The sequence below is a fragment of the Cottoperca gobio genome, unplaced genomic scaffold (assembly GCF_900634415.1).
Source record: "Cottoperca gobio unplaced genomic scaffold, fCotGob3.1 fCotGob3_381arrow_ctg1, whole genome shotgun sequence".
In the NCBI taxonomy this organism is placed as follows: domain Eukaryota; kingdom Metazoa; phylum Chordata; class Actinopteri; order Perciformes; family Bovichtidae; genus Cottoperca; species Cottoperca gobio.
Window position 1 is genome coordinate 12,501 of NW_021166974.1, and position 21,211 is coordinate 33,711.

Consider the following 21,211-nt stretch of genomic DNA (forward strand, 5'->3'; position numbering starts at 1 on the left):
ACGCCTCACGGCTACGTGCACGCACACGCACAATAGGTGTTTCTACTCAACGCCTTGTTCGTAGCAGAGTTCACGAAACACCAGAGCGTACGAACAAAATATTACGCGAGGAAGCAAGAAGTCAACGAGATTTACTGAAAGAACAAACATGCCGCTCTTCAACCGGATAAACATTCTCGCCTTTAACCAAGTGAAGGTTATTATCCTGCACAAGATTTCATTTGGCTGCAAAATGTTTACTTACATGTACTTTTTAAAATCCTGCCACGTGAATATTAATTCATTATTTTACTTCGTAAATTTAATTTGTGTGGCGTCTGAAAACAGCGAACAGCCTCTGTGCTTTACGCAAAACACATAACAACGTCATGTTTGTGCGTCTCCGCCTCGCATTGGGACACTACGGCAACATAAACCACAACATTAACACGCCGACACGTTCTCCTTACCGAGCCCGGGGCAGAACTTGGTGTCGGACGCCACCTTCAAGTCGGTGTTGGAGATGGAGATGGGCAGTTTAGGCAGAGCGACGGCCGACACGCGCTCCAGGTCGTTGGTGGTCGTCAGGATCCTCCACTTCAGGATGGTCGGCTGCTTCTCCCCAACTGCACACAGGAAGCAGGTCAGAGACACAGAACCTGTGAGAACCCGTGGTAACTCCCGGGGTTGCTTACCGACTGGCGAGCGGTGCTGGAAGATGTTGTTGACAGGAAGTCCCTCCTTCCTCAGAGACCAACACTCCACGATGCTGCCGTTCTGATTGGATGCACACAGCAGAACCTGCAACACACACACACACTGTCAGGTTCTGGTGGTTCTGTGGGATCGTGTGTTCCTCCGTGTTACCTGCTCAGAGTTCTCTCTGGTGAGGAACTTCAGGTGAGTGACCGCCGGGTACTTCTCTCTCCTCAGCGGGTCGGTGGTGCAGCGCAGGAACAGCGACGGCAATAGTTCGGTGTCGATGCGACATTTCTCGCTCACCACGCTCACCACCACCTGAGCACAGAATAGGTCCATCATACAGAGCTGCAGGATAACAGAAGGTTAAAAAGTCGGGATGAACTCGTCTCTCTGCGGTACCACAGGTACCGAAGTGTCCTGTGGTACCGTCAAGGCTCGAGACTGGGACGATAGAAAATGTGCCTTAGACGCAATAAACTCACGATCAACATGTCCGGGGATGCCCACTATTGATCCTGATAACGCTGCACTGTGAACAACAGATCTGTACTGAAATAGCCAGCGCTAGCTGCTAGCGGTTAGCTCTTAGCAGCCGGTAACAGAGGTTCCATGGAGTTGCACTATGGTGCGTTCAGGCTCTACTAAGTAAAGTTGATGTGTTCAATGTAATCTTGTAAATTGTAGTTTCTGGTGTGAAACTTGAATAAATCCAGATGTTTGAAGATGTTTTCATATAAAACAGATGTTAGATGAACTCTGAGCTGCTTCACTTCCTGACAGAAGTCTGAAGTAATAAAGGAAGTTAAGTTCATGGAGTTAGTGTTTGTTGTTACTGTGGTACTGAACTGGTATCGAGAATCGTGGAGTTTCTCTGGTGTTGGTATCGACCACTAAATTTCTGGTATTGTGACGTCCCGGTCTCATTACTGCAGCACACTTTTACTGGGACCAGTAAAGGTCAAAGGTCACCACCACCTGAGCAGATAACAGGTTTATTATTCAGAACGGTCACTTTCTATAACTGTACAAACATCATTTTAACCAGCGTGTATATTTGAAAGGAGCCAGTTGAGGTGGTTCATCTAGTAAGGAGCCACCTGGGCGCCTCCCTAGGGAGGTGTTCCAGGTGCAGCTGGGAGGAGACCCCGGGGAAGACCCAGGACTGGGTGGAGAAATTATATCTCCTCACTGGGAACGCCTCAGGATCCCCCAGCTGGAGCTGAAGGATGTGGCCCGGAGAAGGGAGGATTGGGGTTCCTTGCTAACTAACTGCTGCCCCCGCGACCCGACCCCGGATAAGCGGTAGACGATGGATGGATGATGTATATTTGATCTTAAATAGTTTAGCACTACGGGGTCGTGTTGGCTGCTTCTCTCTGTTCTGGACCCAGTACAGGTCAGAGGTCAGGGTTGTAATCTGGTTCTGACCTTGTAGAACTGGACGGGGGATGAGCTGCTCCCGTCTGTCGCCGCCACCACGATGTTGCCCCCCCCGGTGAAGGCGATGTCGGCTAACGCCACGCGTCCTCTCAGCCGGCAGAGACTCTCACTGGCTGTCAGCAGAGCACCGCCGGGCTTCAGCAGCGACACGGTGACCAACCCGCTCACCGTCACCGCCATCCAGCCCTCCATCGGCTTCCCGCCAAACAGCGTGAGAGACGGAGAGAACTTCACCCGAGAAAACTTCTCACCGAAATTTGTAGAACCGGACTGAACCGACAGGAAACAGGAAGAAGAATTATAAGTAGTCACTTATTACTGTCACTGTCTGACAGCAGGGCAAGGGTTAGGGTTATATATGTGTGTGTGTGTGTGTCTGTGTGTGTGTGTGTGTCTGTGTGTTACCATCTCCACGTGCAAAGCCAGCTTCACTCCATTGTGCAGCCAGCTCAGAGCTACGATCGGATCTCCGTCCAGTGAGCTGCAGAGGACGCTCTCCCAGCTGTTCACCAGGTGATCAGACATCGACCAGCATTTAATCTGACCGTCCCCGTCTGCAGACAGCAGCCTCGAGCCTGCACACACAAACACATTCATTAGGATTCCTCCTCTCCTCTGATTAAAAGCACTAAAAACAGTAAATGAAGCAGTTTCAGGTTAAAAATCAGAGTTTCTCCCGCCCGCTGTTCGGCTGCCGTTAATGTTTGTTCAGCTTGTTTCTCTGAGAACTTAAGATCCAAACGTTCAGGACTAAAATCCTTCATCCTTCAAATATAGAGTTAAAAACACCAGGATGTAGAAAGTGTCTTAAAACTGGATAAACAGTCAGTTTATGAAGCTTCTGGCTACAAACACAACGCTAACGCTGCTCAAAGTGGAGACGACACCATGACAGGAGAGAGGAAACGTTACCTTCAGGGACATTACACATGTCTCTGTCTCACTACATATACAACACAGGACTGATGACACCATGACAGGAGAGAGGAAACGTTACCTTCAGGGACATTACACATGTCTCTGTCTCACTACATATACAACACAGGACTGATGACACCATGACAGGAGAGAGAGGAAACGTTACCTTCAGGGACATTACACATGTCTCTGTCTCACTACATATACAACACAGGACTGATGACACCATGACAGGAGAGAGGAAACGTTACCTTCAGGGACATTACACATGTCTTTGTCTCACTACATATACAACACAGGGAGAGTTATTAAAAATATTTAATGAGGAAATGTTACAGATTATAAATTTTAATATTGTGAGTGTGAAGCTCACCTGATTGGTCCCACTCCAAACAGGAAATGACCTCCGTGTGTCCAGAGTTGATGGAGTAAACATCCCAGGGGTGCTCAGTGTCGATGATGTGGATCATGTGACTAACTTCTGACACACACACACACACACACACACACACACACACACACACACACACACACACACACACACACACACACACACACACACACACACACACAGCAGTGAAAACGAGGCAGAACGTAAAACCGAATTGGGAAATGGTTGTTGTGTCTTTTGCTGCTGTAGTGCGTCTGTAGTTTGTATGTAGTGCGTCTGTAGTTTGTATGTAGTGCGTCTGTAGTTTCTCTGTAGTGGGTCTGTAGTGCGTCTGTAGTTTGTCTGTAGTGCGTCTGTAGTTTGTCTGTAGTGCGTCTGTAGTTTGTCTGTAGTGCGTCTGTAGTTTGTATGTAGTGCGTCTGTAGTGCGTCTGCAGTTTGTACGTAGTGCGCCTGTAGTTTGTCTGTAGTGCGTCTGTAGTTTGTCTGTAGTGCGTCTGTAGTTTGTCTGTAGTGCGTCTGCAGTTTGTATGTAGTGTGTCTGTAGTTTGTCTGTAGTTTGTCTGTAGTGTGTCTGTAGTTTGTCTGTATTTTTGCCTTTATTTATACAGGTAAGACCTCCTTGAGACACAGGGTCTCATTCTCAAGAGAGACCTGATCAGATGGTAACAGCTACAGACAGACACTCAACACAAAACAGTCAAATAAAACATCATAAAAAAAATTGTCATTGAAAATGCAAAGTGCGTAGAATTAGGTGTTGCAAGAACAAACACCGACAGATGATTCCTCCAGATTCTTTTTAAAGTCTCCTCAGGGTATCGAGCTGAACAACTTAAATTGCTACTGAAGCGTGTTCCAGGTTGAGGGGGCCGAGTATGACGAGGCCGATTTTCCAAGTTCTGTGCGAATTGAAGGGACGGACAGAGTGATGTAGTTCTGAGATTGTAGCACAGAGCTGTGTGTGTGTGTGATGTGTAAGTGGAGATGGGCAGCAGTCCAAGCGTAGATGAATTTGTACCAGTGCAGAGATCTGCGCATTGATAGTGCTGTCCAGTTGACTAAAGAGTACAGCGTGCAATGGTGTTTGTATGTAGTGCGTCTGTAGTTTGTATGTAGTTTGTCTGTAGTGCGTCTGCGTCCGTAGTTTGTCGGTAGTTTGATTGTAGTGCGTCTGTAGTTTGTACCCTTGTCGTCGTCCTCCCCCTTCAGGTCGGTGCTGAAGGCCACCAGGTTCCTGCAGCTCCAGGAGCAGACCAGAGGGATGGAGGGGCAGTGAGTGCTCTTAGGACGCTTCTCCCACTCACACACGTACGCCAGCTCCATTATTCACCACAGAAGAACTCACCTGAACAAACACACATATAGATAAACAAATATAAAGCATAATATAAGTAATATGCTGTTAACACACATTAATGCACCAGTCATAATAATAATAATGATGTGTAATAATATACTGTAATACATACTTTTATAGGCAAGTAATAAAATAATACTTATATAACAATAATAATAATATGTAATATTATAATATAGGACATAATGATCTTGAATGCATGACTTTTGTTGTAATTATAGTATTTTTATGTTGCACTAAATTATCTGATTACTTCCTCCACCGCTGTAAACTCCCTTTAAAAAACTCTGAGTTTAAGGAGCTCTCTTTCTATCAGTTTGGACTGAAGCTGCACAAAGTGCGTGAAGAATGTAACCAGACTCCAGTCAGATTTCAGCTCATTTAACAGTGTAGATAATGAGTATTAGCTGCTAACGTTAGCTTACCTCACTTTGATTTCAGCTCCAGTGACGCAGATAAAATGATAATAAATCCGTTTTCTTGACAAGGAACCTTTAAAATAAAGCATATAAATAAAATGAATCAGTTCACCGATGTTTAACAGATTATATTAAATATATAACAAATGTAATTATCGCTGGTGTAACAAACAAACCTTCACCGTTCATTTACTTCACAGAGTCTGAGGACCCCGCCGCTTACAGGGCTGTCTCTACGTGTGCCTGTCTGTAAAGCATTTCAATAAACTGTAACACGGGATTAAAACAGGGACCACTTGCTTAACTTGGTCTTTAATGTTTTTTTGTTTGGGATTTTAATATGTTTATTGTTTGTTTCTTCCCAGTTTTACTTTAGCCTCTGTTTATCTGACAGGGTACCGACGGGGCAGCCTCCAACAAACGAGGAACGTCTTATCCCTGAGCACAGTCTTCCAGGCTGCATAAATATTTAATAACATATTTTGAGTCATTTAGTTATTAGTACATAAGCGTATTGCTGCCACATCAGACAAAGACAAATAAGTCAGTAACGAGTTACTCCGTGAAAAGTTTGTTGTTATAACAAGATGTTTTTTACGTTATTATACGACAAACAAACTTATCACACGATAGCAAGAAACGTCTTGTTATGGTGATGGTATGATAATAAGTACATTTAAAAACTCAATCTTATCATGAGGAAGAAATCTTTGACACGTTTTGTTCCATTTACTGCATTACAAATAATTGAGTTTTCTTGTTTATGAATTTACATTTGTGGAGTTGGAACTTGTGAGATGTGTGAATGACTGTCACCAACATTTATTTTGCTGCATTTGTATAGTTTGTGCAAGAATACCATGGAAACAGCATGTATTTGTCCAAAACATGAGAACATGTCTCAATCTGCTGGAAAATAGTAAAAAAGTTAAATTCTGATCCAGAGCTCCAGGTGTGATCATAAAAAGCAGGATTTTATTAAATTCTGCTTTTAATGTGTTCAATGGGGACATTTATGACTGTCCGTATTCTGGTTACACACTTTATTACACACTCAATATGGAAGCTGTAATACACCTGGCAGACCTGACTCTGGGTGATTGCGAACCCCAGTAGGACCCGTATTTCCGCTCTGGTTGTTGTTCCGTCTCATACTAGCCGTCAGTCTCCTGTTAGCTCTGTTAGCTCACAGTTTAAACCGCCTCAAGTCTTTTAGATTAAACTAATAAACTAAAATGACCCCACACAGAGTCCAGGAGCTGCTAGCTGCTAGCTAACTCCACCATTCTTCTACAGTTTTTCTTGCGCTAGCTGCTAGGCTAGCTCCTTTAGCGTTATCTTCCTATGTAACGTTAGCGCGCTAACGGAGCCTGCTAACAGTTCTAACCGGCTAGCCGCTGCGATTTTGGGTTAGTTTGATGAAAACACATCAGAGAGGAACTGTTAGCATGGATTAACCCCGACCCACGGACACAACAATAACAGGTAATAATGTTAGCCTTCACACAGACAAGAACAGGTAATACTGTTAGCATTTACACTGACAATAGCAGGTAATAATGTTAGCATTCACACTGACAATAACAGGTAATACTGTTAGCATTCACACTGACAACAGGTAATACTGTTAGCATTCACACTGACAACAGGTAATACTGTTAGCATTCACACTGACAATAACCGGTAATAATGTTAGCATTCACACTGACTACAGGTAATAATGTTAGCATTCACACTGACAATAGCAGGTAATAATGTTAGCATTCACACAGACAATAACAGGTAATAATGTTAGCATTCACACTGACAACAGGTAATAATGTTAGCATTCACACTGACTACAGGTAATAATGTTAGCATTCACACTGACAATAGCAGGTAATAATATTAGCATTCACACTGACAACAGGTAATAATGTTAGCATTCACACTGACAATTACATGCTCTACTGTGTGTTTCTTTCTTGTGTTTCTTTACTGTACTCTACTAGGACTCTGTCAATCGATTAAAGGTTGCAGTTTGACTCGACAAACATCTGAAATCTTTAAATAATTAAAGTGTTCTTTGGTTTGTCTTCAGTGTCGTGTGTGAGGAGGTTGAATCCATCAGCTCTGGCTGTAAATCCGACCCTGCAGAGACCTCCATCAGCTGATCTGAGGTCAGAGTTTGACCTTCACTCTGAGAACGCTGGCCAGCAGCCATGCTCACCTAGAGTCAGGTGTCAGTTTGTGCAGTGTGAATATCCAGAGACAGAGATCATGTCTGAGAACCAGGCCAACAACAACAACGTCCCCCTGAACAACAACAACAACAACAACATGGGACCCAACAGGATCCGCAACCCCAACATCAACCAGAACCCTCTCATTAACGTCCGAGACCGCCTCTTCCATGCCCTGTTCTTCAAGATGGCCGTCACATACGCCCGACTGTTCCCTCCGTCTTTCAGGAGAGTCTTCGAGTTCTTCGTCCTTCTCAAGGTGTGAAACATGTCTCTATATAAATATATAACATGTCTTTATGTGAAGATAAATATATAACATGTATTTTATATAAAGAAAAATATATAACACCAGGTGTGAAATGTCGTTGACGTACGTCAAAAGTTTATGAAAGTCTCCTCTGTGGAGACAACATTGTGTTCCTGTAAATTAAGAAGGCGTGTCCAATCTGCAGGAATAAGGATTCAATTGACAGGATTTTGAATGGATCCTGGTATGTACTGCTCCCGCAGTCACATGACAGGCTTCTCTCAGAAAACTGTCGGTTATCTGATGAAATGAAACAGCATTAACTTTCACTTCCACCCTCCTTCTCTTCTCCTTTCCGCCTCCCTGCTCCTCTCTTCTCTCTGTTCCTCCTCCTCTCCTCCCAGGCGCTCTTCGTCCTCTTCATCCTCGCCTACATCCACATCGCCTTTTCCCGCTCGCCCATCAACTGCCTGGAGGCGGTGAGGGAGCGCTGGCCTCGTGACGGCATCCTGCGCGTGGAGATCCAGAGGAACTCCAGCCGAGCGCCCATCTTCCTGCAGCACTACGACTCCTCGGGTCTGCAGGAGGAGCTGGAGGGGGGAGGAGGAGCGGCAGAGCTGAACCTGGCAGACTTGCTAGAGGATGACGAGGAGGAGGAGGAGATGACCCTGGAGATGTTTGACAACAGCTCAGTGCAGGTGAGCAGAGACGTGGAGAAGTCAGGAGGGATCAGGAATAATCAGCAGGAGGGGTGAGCAGGGGTCAGGAGGAGTCAGGAGGATTCAGGATTAATTGGCAGGAGTCAGGATTATTCAGAAGGAGTCGACAGGGGTGATCTCGCCTCTTCCTTTTTCCACCTCTCTGCTCTGTTTTTCTATTTCTGCAGTTTGAGCTGGACATCGAGCCTCGTCTGAAGCCCTCTCTGATTGGAGGAGGTGTTGGAGGAGGAGGAGCAGGAGGAGGAGGAGGAGGAGTGAATGACAGCCAGGATGTCTCCTTCAGCCAGACCACTAAAGGTATGCAGCCGCTGAAGGACTCAGTGTCTGAGCTGGAGATGATGACCAGAGCAGGTAAACCCTTCTCCCTCCTCCTCCTCTTCTCCTTCTTCTCCTCCTCTTCCTCCTCCTCTTCTTATTCTCTTCCTCTCCCTCTTCTCCTCTCCCTTCTATCCCCTCCTCTCCTTTCATCCCCCTCTCCTTTCATCCCCCTCTCCTCTCATCCCCCTCTCTCCTCTCATCTCCCTCTCCTCCTGCTCTCATCCCCCTCTCCTCTCATCCCCCTCTCCTCTTCCTCCTCCTTCTCCTCTTCTCTTCCTCTCCTCCCCCTCCTCTTCTCTCCCTCCTCTCCTCTCCCTCCTATCCCCTCCTCTCCTTTCATCCCCCTCTCCTCTCATCCCCCTCTCTCTCATCCCCCTCTCCTCTCATCCACCTCTCCTCTCTTCCCGCTCTCCTCTCATCTCCCTCTCCTCTCATCCCGCTCTCATCCCGCTCTCATCCCCCTCTCCTCTCATCCCCCTCTCTCCTCTCATGCCGCTCTCATCCCCCTCTCCTCTTCCTTCTCCTCTCCTCTTCCTCTCCTCTTCTCTCCCTCCTCTCCTCTCCTTTCATCCCTCTCTCCTTTCATCCCTCTCTCCTCTCATCCCTCTCTCCTCTCATCCACCTCTCCTCTCTTCCCGCTCTCCTCTCATCCCCCTCTCTCCTCTCATCCCCCTCTCTCCTCTCATCCAGCTCTCATCCCCCTCTCCTCTTCCTCCTCCTTCTCCTCTTCTCTTCCTCTCCTCCCCCTCCTCTTCTCTCCCTCCTCTCCTCTCCCTCCTATCCCCTCCTCTCCTTTCATCCCCCTCTCCTCTCATCCCCCTCTCTCTCATCCCCCTCTCCTCTCATCCACCTCTCCTCTCATCCCCCTCTCCTCTCATCCCCCTCTCTCCTCTCATGCCGCTCTCATCCCCCTCTCCTCTTCCTTCTCCTCTCCTCTTCCTTCTCCTCTTCTCTTCCTCTCCTCTTCTCTCCCTCCTCCCTCCTCTCCTTTCATCCCTCTCTCCTTTCATCCCTCTCTCCTCTCATCCACCTCTCCTCTCATCCACCTCTCCTCTCCTCTCATCCACCTCTCCTCTCATCCCCCTCTCTCCTCTCATCCAGCTCTCATCAACCCTCTCCTCTCATCCCCCTCTCCTCTTCCTCCTCCTTCTCCTCTTCTCTTCCTCTCCTCCCCCTCCTCTTTCTCCTCCTATCCTCTCCTTTCATCCCCCTCTCCTTTCATCCCCCTCTCCTTTCATCCCCCTCTCCTCTCATCCCCCTCTCTCCTCTCATCTCCCCTCTCCTCTCATCCCCCTCTCTCCTCTCATCCCGCTCTCACCCCCCTCTCCTCTTCCTCCTCCTCTTCTCTTCCTCTCCTCCCCCTCCTCTTTTCTCCCTCCTCTCCTCTCCCTCCTATCCCCTCCTCTCCTCTCCCTCCTATCCCCTCCTCTCCTCTCATCCCCCTCTTCTCTCATCCCACCTCTCCTCTCATCCACCTCTCCTCTCATCCCCCTCTCCTCTCATCCCCCCTAATTATTATATTACATTACATTACTTCCCAGTTAAAGGAAAAGGAGCTCGGTTTTGTCAAGGTTGAGTTTCAAGTGTGTCCTCCACCGAGAGATATCAGCCAGACAAGCCGAGATCCTTGTCTCCACCTGGTTTCAGATCTGGGAAAAGACAGAATCAGTTGAGTGTCATCTGCGTAGCTGTGGTAGGAGAAGCCACGAGAGTAAATGAAGTTCCTCAGTGACAGCGAGGACAGTCTCAGCTGAGTGGAGCCTTGAAACCAGATTGGTGCGGATTGAGGTTGTTCTGGTGAAGGTAAGACGAGAGTTGATTAAAGACTGCACGCTCAAGTGTTTTGGAAAGAAAAGAAAGACGAGAGACAGGTCTGTAGTTGTTGACTTCAGAAGGGTCGAGTGAGAGTTTCTTTAAGCGAAAATACCTACAAACGACATACCCAAAGTAAGTTGAAAGCTGCTCTTCAACCATTTGCCCCAGCAAATTCTTGCAAAACAGTGAAGAATCACTCCAAAAATACACTCCGCCTGAATCTTTTTGTTGAAATAGATGCCTGAAGATGGTATAGCTGGTAGTCCTGAGCTGAAATACACAATAGAAACATAGAACCAAGTGTTATCAAGTTCAGGTTCAAATTTCAGAACAAAGGCACAAAAACTTAACTTATTTGACAGGTTTTTCTAAGAGTAACACCAGGCATTCACAAGCTGTGCATTTGGAGATATTACAATATTTATTAATAAAATATTATCTGTATTGCTCATAAATAACTATTATATACCCATTTTCCCTGTTAGTAGTAATGACACAGAGTAAGTGAAGTATAAACACATTTTATTTTAATATTATTTTTGTATTTTCTTCTGAACTGAATAAATATAATTTTGAAAAGAAATAACAATTGTAAAAAGAAAAAACACAGAAAATGACGTATCAAACTGTTCAGCCATTCATTGGCTACACGACACGCCAGTCATCTGGAGAGTCAGTTGCTATTGGCTCAGTCTGTAAACAAAAGAAGAGGGCTGGCACTTCCTTATCAAGTTGACACTGATTGGCTCTTGATGGCTGTAAATAACGCATGGAAGCTCCGATTGGCTTAAATGAGCTGTCAATCGAACGCTCAGTGTCCGCCCTACATGTAGGAAGCAGGCGTTCGGCCGTGCAGCCAGCGGGAGTAAAGTTTTTACCGTGTATAAACAAAATATCTCACACATCGATCAGCTGATTTCAAAGATTGCAACAGCACATGGGCTTTATGGACGTGACGATGTTGGTGATCAAGAGAGGGAGAGATTGCGTGCGCGGGGAGATTGCGTTTCTATTTAGTTCTACCCTCCTTTCTTCCGCTCTGTAGGTGTGTGCGCACGTGTAGGTGTGTGCGCACGTGTGTGTGTGTGTGTGTGTCAGCTGCGAAGCCCCGCCCTTCACAAAATGGAGCGAAGGAGAGAATGTGAATGCGCAAAGTAGACAGACAATGGTAGGGGAAACACTGTAAGGAAGTGTTGATGAGATGGTTAGAAAAGGAAGGAGGTCAGGAGCAATAGACTGGAGAAGGTGAGAGGGGATAGGGTCCAGAGGGCAGGTGGTAGGATGGGCAGAGGTAACAAGAGATAGAACTTCATTTGAAGAGAGGGGGGAGAAAATCTTTTTTACAAAGTGGGACGGTAGGAGGGAAGAAGGAGGTGGGGGACTGGGAGGGTGGAGAAGATAGAGAAAAGGTTTTGGGGTTGGAGAAAGAGAATTGGATTTTTTGTTGAAGGTGGAATGAGGGGGGACGCTCGTCTCTCCTCTCCTCCCCCTCTCCTCTCATCCCCCCTCATCACTCTCTTCTCTCCTCCCCCTCCTCTCCTTCCACTCTTCTCCCCTCCTCTCATCCCCTTCTCTTTCTCCTCTCCACTCATCCCCCTTTCTCTCCTTCTCTCATCCCCCTCTCCTCTCCTTTTATCCTCATCACTCTCTTCTCTCCTCCCCCTCCTCTCCTTCCACTCTTCTCCTCTCCTGTCATCCTCCTGTCATCCCTCTCTCCTCTCATCCCTCTCTCCTCTCCACTCATCCCCCTCTCCTCTCCTCTTCTCTCATCCCCCTCTCCTCTCCTCCCCCCTGGGCAGCAGAGTTCATGTGTGAGCTCATGTGGTATAAAAGTAAGTTGTAAAAATTAATATTAATAAACTAAGAAAATATAAACTATATCAAAGGCAAACGATGTACTAGGTGACATTTCCATATTAAATATATAATAATAATAATTTTATAATAATAATAATAATTGTATATGATAATAATAATAATAATAATAATAATACTTTTATAATATAATAATTGAATAATGATAATTTAATAATATAATAATAATGTGTATGTCTGTGCTGTTGCTGTGTCAGTGTGGCCTCAGGAGGAGTACATCGTGGAGTATTCTCTGGAGTACGGCTTCCTGCGTCTGTCTCAGAGCACCAGGCAGAGACTCAACATCCCCGTCATGGTCGTCACTCTGGGTGAGAACCACCTGTATGTCTCACTGTTGTCTGTCTGTCTCACAGTCACCTGTCTGACTCACAGCCCCCAGTGTCAGCACCGGCCCCTAGTCTGAGGACTGGCCCCTAGTTTCAGGACCGGCCCCTAGTTTCAGCACCGGCCCCTAGTGTCAGGACCGGCCCCTAGCCTCAGAACCGGCTCCTAGCCTCAGGACCGGCCCCTAGTCTGAGGACCGACCCCTAGAGTCCTAAAGTTGCGAAACACAGATGGAGGAAACTGTCAGTGTCGTCTCCGTTCTAAACCGTCTCTGACTGTCCTACCGTGAAGTATTCCTTTAAGACCTGTGATGGAACCTGTCCACCTCCTTAGATCCCATGAAGGACGAGTGTTTCGGTGACGGCTTCAGTCGCTTCCTGCTTGACGAGTTCTTGGGCTATGACGACATCCTGATGTCCAGTGTAAAGGCACTCGCTGAGAACGAGGAGAACAAAGGTAGACAGACACCAAGAATCTGAACCAGAGTCCCTCTAATCCCCTATTCCTATTACAGAACCAGAGTCTCTCTAATCTCCTACTCATATTACAGAACCCTAACCCTCTAGTCTCCTACTCTTATTACAGAACCCTTATTACAACCGTATTACTTTATTACAGAATACCTCTAATCTGCTACTCCTTTTATAGAACCCTAACCTTTATAATCTCCTACTCCCATTACAGAACCCGAGTCCCTCTAATCTTCTACTCTTATTATAGAACCCTAACCCTTATAATCTCCTACTCCCATTACAGAACCCGAGTTCTTATTATTTGGTGATGGCCAAGCTTTTTTGATTTAGGGCTATATCGAAAAATATAAGGAATCATGAACTAAATAATGGTAAATACGTCGCTTTGAACCAGATACAATGCAAACAATCAGTCATCATTGTGGTTCTCTGCAGGGTTCCTGAGAAATGTGGTGTCTGGAGAACATTACCGCTTTGTCAGCATGTGGATGGCCAGAACCTCCTACCTGGCCGCCTTCGTCATCATGGTCATATTTGTAAGTGAATAAGGTTATAAAGGTTTACATCAGTGATAACTTCTGAAAGGCAGAACTGGTCACAACACAAAGTCAGTCTGACAGTGAGAGTTTGTGTTTTAGAAAACAAGGACAGTTTAAAGGAAAGAAAAGATAGATAAATGTCAACTAATTTATTTGAATAGTTTTTGATGTTATCCAGTCTTTGTTTTGTGTTTTTCAGACTCTGTCAGTGTCCATGCTGCTCAGATATTCTCATCACCAGATCTTCGTCTTCATCGGTCAGTTTCTTCTAAGACCTCAAGCATCCGATCCAGAAGGGTTTATAGTAGCCCAGTTTATGCTAAACCTGATCAATATAGTAGTTGAGTTCAGTTTGGTCCAGTATGAGAACTTCAATAACTGACTGCGGTTTAATAAAACCCAGTACAGTTTGGTGTAGGGTTTAATCCTGGGAAACAAGCCCCCACACATGTTCTAAGTGTAACCCAAATTTCTGATAAAAACAAAATATACCTATCGGTACTGAAATACGTCTTCTTTACGTCCTCCCTGTTCATTCTAATGTTGATTAACATATATAGTGTTCTTTTGCAATAATACTTTTTTAATCACCAAATAATACACATAAAATTTTAGTTTGTGAATTTACGCTTATCTCTCCTTATTGCATTTTGAAATGTGACCAACGCGATTCCACTGTAGCTGAAGTTATACCTTTAAAAACAATCAATTTCCCGGGTGGAAAATATAAGAGTACTTGAGTTGGTCCCGCATATACAAACAATGTTTGTTTATTGATCTGATCTGGTCTGTTCCCCTCAGTGGATCTTCTTCAGATGTTGGAGATGAACATGACGATCGCCTTCCCAGCAGCCCCTCTGCTCACCGTCATCCTGGCCCTCGTTGGTAAGTCCACATCCTGGAAAGTCAAGTCCTTAAGTCAAGGCAGACATGTAGAGGCAGTCAAGTCCAGAGTCCAGGCACTATAAAAGACTATAAAAAGGTCAGAAAATGTCCTGTGAGTAAGTGCTTTTGCCCATTTTCCAATATTCCAAAATACCTGGAACTTTCCATATCTGGCAGTCATTTATAAATTATTGCATGTTATGAGAGTGTAATAAGCGGAATTTGAGTTTAGTGGTTTAGTGAACAAAAAACACTGCAATTGTACATGAATAAGAGATTTAACATGTTACATTTGAAGTTTGAAATGTATACAACTATATCCAGTAAAAGTTTTGAGTCTTTTACTCTTACATCTGCAAAAACAGGCCATAAAATGGAAAATATGTCCAGGCGTTTTTCCCCACACAGGGTAATTCTCTCCTCTCTTGAGTGTCCCTTCACATGCAGAGGTCTTGGTGGTACTGCCAGTGACTGTTGCTCCTGTTTTCTCTGGGTCACTCATATGAAGATTAGATCAAATGGCCATGAACTGTCCTGTACAGTCTGGGGACATGACAGTGGCAGGGAATGACACATGGAAAATGGTTTGCTTACACCAAAAGTTGCTCATCTTTCTGCAGGTCCAAAACTGAAATGTACAGCAACATGCCTGTGGACTTCTTCATTTCTTCTGGAGTTATTTCAGTCCAGATGAACTGTCTCCCTCTCTCCAGGCTTTTGGCTGCATTCTTGTTTGTGTATTCAGAGAGGAGTTTGAAAACTGCAGCATCAAAGTGGGAATAAATGTCACCTGGTGCTGGGTTTCCCATATCGAGAGGGGGTTGGACACCTGGGGTCCATCATCGGGCTCTGCCTCAGTCTGCCATCTTGTGGTGTGATGTGGTGAGGGGCTTCTGTGTCTGACATTATCACCAGATCATCCAGCATCCCCACAGCTCCATCTACAGGCCTGAATGTGATCTCTGGTGACACCTCGTGATCTCTGGTGACACCTCCTCCTCTCCAGCTAAAGCCTGCACACAGCCTCTGCTAGGACGCAGGCTACTTGAAGAAGACGCGCACATTCACGTATATAAAGTACAATTACACACCTAGTACAACCTTACTAGGTACACTGTTCTAAACAAGTCACCACGCAATACAAGTGTTGATTTACATACCGTCTTGCTTCCATTTTAATTAAATCCGCTGTTTTCTGGCTCTATATCTCCGCGGTGTTGTTTGTGTCTCTCCAGCGCTGGGTGTGTATTCGCTCAGAACAAAGGCACTGTTTCGCGGGCTTCCGGGAGGGCCGTAAGTGAAGTTACCGTAATGAGTCGATATATGCTGTAAAGCGCAGAGTCTCAGCTTTCAGAAACCGTTGAAACGTTTTCGATTGCGCAAACTTTGACATAATTACGGTAATCCAAAGTTTTGCTTGCATATTGTGTCGTCGTCAATGTCCCGAGTAGAGGCGTCGTCAATGTCCGAGTAGAGGCGTCGTCAATGTCCCGTGTAGAGGCGTCGTCAATGTCCCGAGTAGAGGCGTCGTCAATGTCCCGGGTAGAGGTGTCCTGAGTCAAAGGCGGTCATGTTCCGAGTCAAAGGCGGTCATGTTCCGAGTCAAAGGCGGTCATGTTCCGAGTCAAAGGCGGTCACGTTCCGGGGCAAAGGCGGTCACGTTCCGAGTCAAAGGCGGTCACGTTCCGAGTCGAGGCGGTCATGGTCCAAGTGGAGACTGAAAGCAAGGTTAATTTCATGGCTTCATGAGACAAACATTTTGATTGTTGTCATCAGACATCATGTTTAGTTCAATCCTGACCACTTCCTGTCATCAGGCATGGAGGCCATCATGTCAGAGTTCTTTAACGACACGACGACGGCCTTCTACATCATCCTCATCGTCTGGTTGGCCGATCAGTACGATGCCATCTGCTGCCACACCAACACCAGCAAACGCCACTGGCTAAGGTGAGTCACATGACCACCACCAGCTCAAACTATTGGCTTATTTAAAATACAGCCAATCATGTTTGAACATGAATCTGTTGAAATGAATGGGATTATTTCCAAAGTGTTTGAACATGAATCTGTTTTCTGCATTTACCAGGTTCTTCTATCTTTACCACTTTGCCTTCTACGCGTATCACTACCGCTTCAACGGTCAGTACAGCAGCCTGGCTCTGGTCACCTCCTGGCTCTTCATCCAGGTCAGAAACACCATCGTCTCTACTGACAGGAAGACACAGTGCTTTCTTTTCAAAATAAGAGCACTGCTAAAATCATTTCAAATAAAACCCCAAAGAACCAAAGTATCTGACTGAGAATGTTAGCCTGATAACAACATTTTAGTCTGGATTAGTTAAACCATGTTGGAAGGTCAGGGGCTTCATTTATGTAGTCACTTCCTGTCACTAACATCCTTCTTCTTCTTCAGCACTCCATGATTTACTTCTTCCACCACTACGAGCTTCCTGCCATCCTGCAGCAGATACGGATCCAGGAGATGTTGCTGCAGAACCAGCAGGCGGGTCAGGCCAACCAGACGGCCCTGCAAGACAACCTGAACAACAACAATAGTGCTGCTGCTGCTGCTGCTGCTGCCGCCGCCGCTGCCACAGGGCCTGCTGACACAGGGCCTGCTGACACAGGGCCTGCTGACACAGGGCCTGCTGACACCGCCCAACCAGGACCCAACAACACCCAGCCGGGGCCTCCGACTGACCCCCACACCTCCTCTGCCCCTGCAGCAGCAGGTGGAGGGGAGGTGAGGTCAGAGCTGAATTGGGTCGCTCAGACGACCGCCATCATCACTGAAGCTCTGTCCTCCAACCAGCCGACCACTGCTGACACGGCCAACGCAGGAGGAGCACCTGGAGGTCAGGGGTCCGCAGGAGCAGCAGAGGTCAATGTGATGGCCGAGTTCTGGATGGGAGGAGGAGCAGCAGGAGGAGGAACAGGAGGAGCAGCAGCAGGTGGAGGAACAGGAGGTGCAGCAGCAGGAGGAGGATGTGGTGGTGGCGGTGAAGAAGACCGGGATGTTGTTTCAGTTGAGAATAAACCCACAGCAGGGGGAGCCGATCCTCCACCCAGCCCTCCGCTCAGAGGGCGGCAGGCGGTGGAGACGGTGCCCTCGGAGGCGCCCCCCCCACAGACAGACTGTCCCCCCCCACAGAGTCCCGGTACAGACTGCAGAGCAGCACAGAGCCCGTCCTGAGAGTCGACCCGGTACCTCAGTCTGTCATGGATCAGGAATCTCCAGACACATTTTTATTATTTTAAACAAATATCGGATTGAGTAGTTCAGTGTATCCCAGCCTGAAGGCCACAAAGAAAGTGATTTTTATTTGTTTGTAAATTACTGAATAATTTATCATCTTCAAATGAAATGGTTAAACTGCTCAACAGAGTTTAGTTCTAAAAACAAAAAGAAAACTAATTTCACAGATTAGTTTTAGGGAACATAAATCTGAGTGTCATCTGCATATAAACGTGTTTTTATTTTACATCGGAAGCCGCCAAAACACACCTGCGTGCAAAATATAAAAGATATAATAAATTAAATATTTAGCTGCCACTAAAGATTCTTTTCATTATCATATGAAATAAAACACATCAGACCTCTGTGTTTCTATAACAAATTATAAATCTGATGATCTTCAGTTTTTTACAAGAGTGTATTATGGCGTAAATTTAATCTCAGTTTTTTTTTGTAAATGTACAACTTTATTCTAATTTTTTAACCTACAACGGTCTTAATATGCTCTCGTAATTTCCCTGCAAATATTTTAGTTGATGTCAACAAACTCGTCAGCTGTTTAAAATATAAATCCTTTTATCTTTATGTTCAGACTCAAACCAGCAGAGGATATCTCCTAACAAGTACAGTGTGTACACAGCTGATGTTTCCTTCTCTATCTCACACACACACACACACACACACACACACACACACACACACACACACCGTCTTCACTAAAGCACCAAATGTTAGTCCTGTTGGTTTAATTAAAACTACAGTAAGCAGCTGTTTCACGAGATGACCGATGAAATATATATATTTGTGTTTTCTAAGATTCGTTGGACACGTTGGGAACTGAAATATATATTTAAAAAAAAACAGACTCGTCCTTTAAATTGAGCTGAACACTTTAAAATCACTTTGAACACTGAAAAAGATTTCAATAATAAAAACAATAAAACTCGTTATTGATCCGCCCTGATTCTGACAGACTGAAGCACAAACTTGATTTCTGTTTCCATCTGCTTTTAATTTGAAGAAAAGACTCTTTGAGAGCAGGAAGTAGTTCTGGTGGTCGGACTTCCTGTCAGGACGGATGCCTTATCAATAATCAGCAGCGGAGCGAGCTGATTGGTTGTGCAATATGACGCCGGCTGTGTCACACTTTTGGCCCCGCCTCTTCCAGTCACTGTGATGCGTTCAGGGACCAAAGCTCTCAAAATGAAACGTCTGCAGGAGCGTTCAGGTGCTGCTTGGAAGCTCTTAAATGTCAGTATCTGGAAATACTCAAGTCTTTGTAAATCCATTTATCTAAATAAATAAAGTATTAAATTACATATCCAACATGCTAAAGATTGTAGAAGTCACAAAAACACCTCGCATTAAATTACACAGCAGTGTACAAAACAGCTCAAATAAACAATAAACTCTCAAATACACAATGATATTATATATATTTGTATTATATGTACAATAATATAACATGTATTATTATATTACAGCTGAAACTACTGATTAATTTATTAATCTATGTGTCTTCAGTTTCATTTGTTCAATTTTACTGTGAAATAAAACCGATTATTCAACTCTTTAAAAATAACTGAAACAATAAATTAATTATTTAAAATAGTTGCAGCATAATTTCCTGTCGATTGATTAATAGACTAATCATTGCGTCTCTGTATTATATTATTCTGTTATATTTACAATAATACATCCATACGAAGTATTTCCAGAAAACAAATCTCAAATTCTATATGTTTAGAAATTCAACAAGATCCAGAGATCCTGAAGGGAGCGACCGAAGATAAAAGATTGATCAGATTACGTGTTTGATTATTAATGTATTCTTTAATAACTTCTCTTTCTCTTTATCTGAGGCAAAGGCAGACTTTGTTCAATTGGCTGAAATCACCGCAGTCACATGATCAGTGGCAGCTGGTTAGGTACCTGAACGCACCGCAGGCTGCGGACCACTCTCGACTGATTTAGTTTTTTTGAGATCTCTGTTTGTAAAGAGGGCAGAGACTGAAGTGTGACATCACAGACAGAAACTGAACAAAACTGATGGGGGAGGGTTATTTTTTGTTTTTCTTCGTGCCTCTGCTGGATGACTGTAGCCTCATTAGTTGATCTGAAGCCTGAAATTCATCAAATTGTATTTAACTGTCCAGTAAAACCAGTGCAGCTGTTTGCACACAGACGTGTGGATGTGTTATCATTATTATATTATTCTTTCTGTCTGTATTAAAACCTCAGTGACCGTTTATTAGGGGAAGTTAACAAAGTTTTCGGACTAACATGTAAAACCACAAGTATCAATTAATGAGATTTCCAGAATAAAGTTTTAATATTTGAAGAAGAAAGTAAAAATATTACAATGAAGTAGTATTTCAAGGATTCAATATATTACTTCTCAATGGTCTTTATTCTTTAAAAACTATTTCATACTAAATATTAAAATTTGTCACAGAAAACTTAAACTTTTCTCATAATAATATATATTTTTTGAAATATTATATATAGTAAGTCATAAACAGTAATAAAAAGTCACAGTAGCTGAATTCATTTTTAATATGCTGAATATGTTTGGAATTGACTTTAGAAACATGCAGAATAGGTGAATACCTTTATTTTTTTTGAACATAGTCGCACCGCAGGTAAAGGCCCGGCAGACATCCAGTGTAACCAGTTAGAATCCAGTTTAAATAGTTAGAATCCAGTGTAAATAATTAGAATCCAGTGTAAATAGTTAGAATCCAGTTTAAATAGTTAGAATCCAGTTTAAATAGTTAGAATCCAGTGGAACCAGTTAGAATCCAGTGTATATAATTAGAATCCAGTCTAACCAGTTAGAATCCAGTGTAAATAGTTAGAATCCAGTGTAAATAATTAGAATCCAGTGTAAATAGTTAGAATCCAGTGTAAATAGTTAGAATCCAGTGTAAATAATTAGAATCCAGTGTAAATAGTTAGAATCCAGTGTAAATAGTTAGAATCCAGTTTAAATAGTTAGAATCCAGTGGAACCAGTTAGAATCCAGTGTATATAATTAGAATCCAGTCTAACCAGTTAGAATCCAGTGTAAATAATTAGAATCCAGTGTAAATAGTTAGAATCCAGTGTAAATAGTTAGAATCCAGTGGAACCAGTTAGAATCCAGTGTATATAATTAGAATCCAGTCTAACCAGTTAGAATCCAGTGTAAATAATTAGAATCCAGTGTAAATAGTAGAATCCAGTGTAACCAGTTTGTAACTGTTGCAGGTTCTCCTGATTCTGCAGTATGTCCTCCGGCGGGAGTCAGAACCGTGGCTCCGGTGGTCCCGCGGCGCTCCGTGTGAGCTAATGACCTCAACTGAT

The 21,211-nt window shown here is 44.4% G+C and overlaps 2 protein-coding genes across 3 annotated transcripts in view; one reads left to right on the forward strand and one right to left on the reverse strand.

The window, feature by feature from the left end:
- The window catches only part of med16 (mediator complex subunit 16), a 12,123-nt gene extending 6,656 nt beyond the window's left edge, over positions 1-5,467 (reverse strand). Inside the window, 9 exon segments of the mRNA XM_029427833.1 lie at positions 450-605; positions 675-780; positions 847-996; positions 2,110-2,391; positions 2,527-2,696; positions 3,413-3,520; positions 4,617-4,777; positions 5,215-5,281; positions 5,385-5,467. Coding sequence (XP_029283693.1) covers positions 450-605; positions 675-780; positions 847-996; positions 2,110-2,391; positions 2,527-2,696; positions 3,413-3,520; positions 4,617-4,755 — 1,111 coding nt within the window. The 5' untranslated portion in view covers positions 4,756-4,777; positions 5,215-5,281; positions 5,385-5,467.
- An 832-nt stretch (positions 5,468-6,299) lies between these two features.
- On the forward strand, positions 6,300-20,115 carry tmem259 (transmembrane protein 259). Of its 2 annotated transcripts, none has more exons than XM_029427830.1 (12): positions 6,300-6,693; positions 7,289-7,689; positions 8,085-8,378; positions 8,567-8,750; positions 12,605-12,715; positions 13,065-13,187; positions 13,640-13,740; positions 13,943-14,000; positions 14,545-14,628; positions 16,446-16,578; positions 16,718-16,817; positions 17,045-20,115. In XM_029427830.1, the coding sequence occupies exons 2-12, from the start codon at positions 7,468-7,470 to the stop codon at positions 17,822-17,824; spliced, it is 2,190 nt and encodes a 729-aa protein (XP_029283690.1). In that variant the 5' UTR covers positions 6,300-6,693; positions 7,289-7,467; the 3' UTR covers positions 17,825-20,115. The 2 variants fall into 2 exon arrangements, with proteins under 2 accessions (XP_029283690.1, XP_029283691.1); XM_029427831.1 differs by having other exon boundaries at positions 8,567-8,696.
- The last annotated feature ends 1,096 nt before the right edge of the window (positions 20,116-21,211 follow it).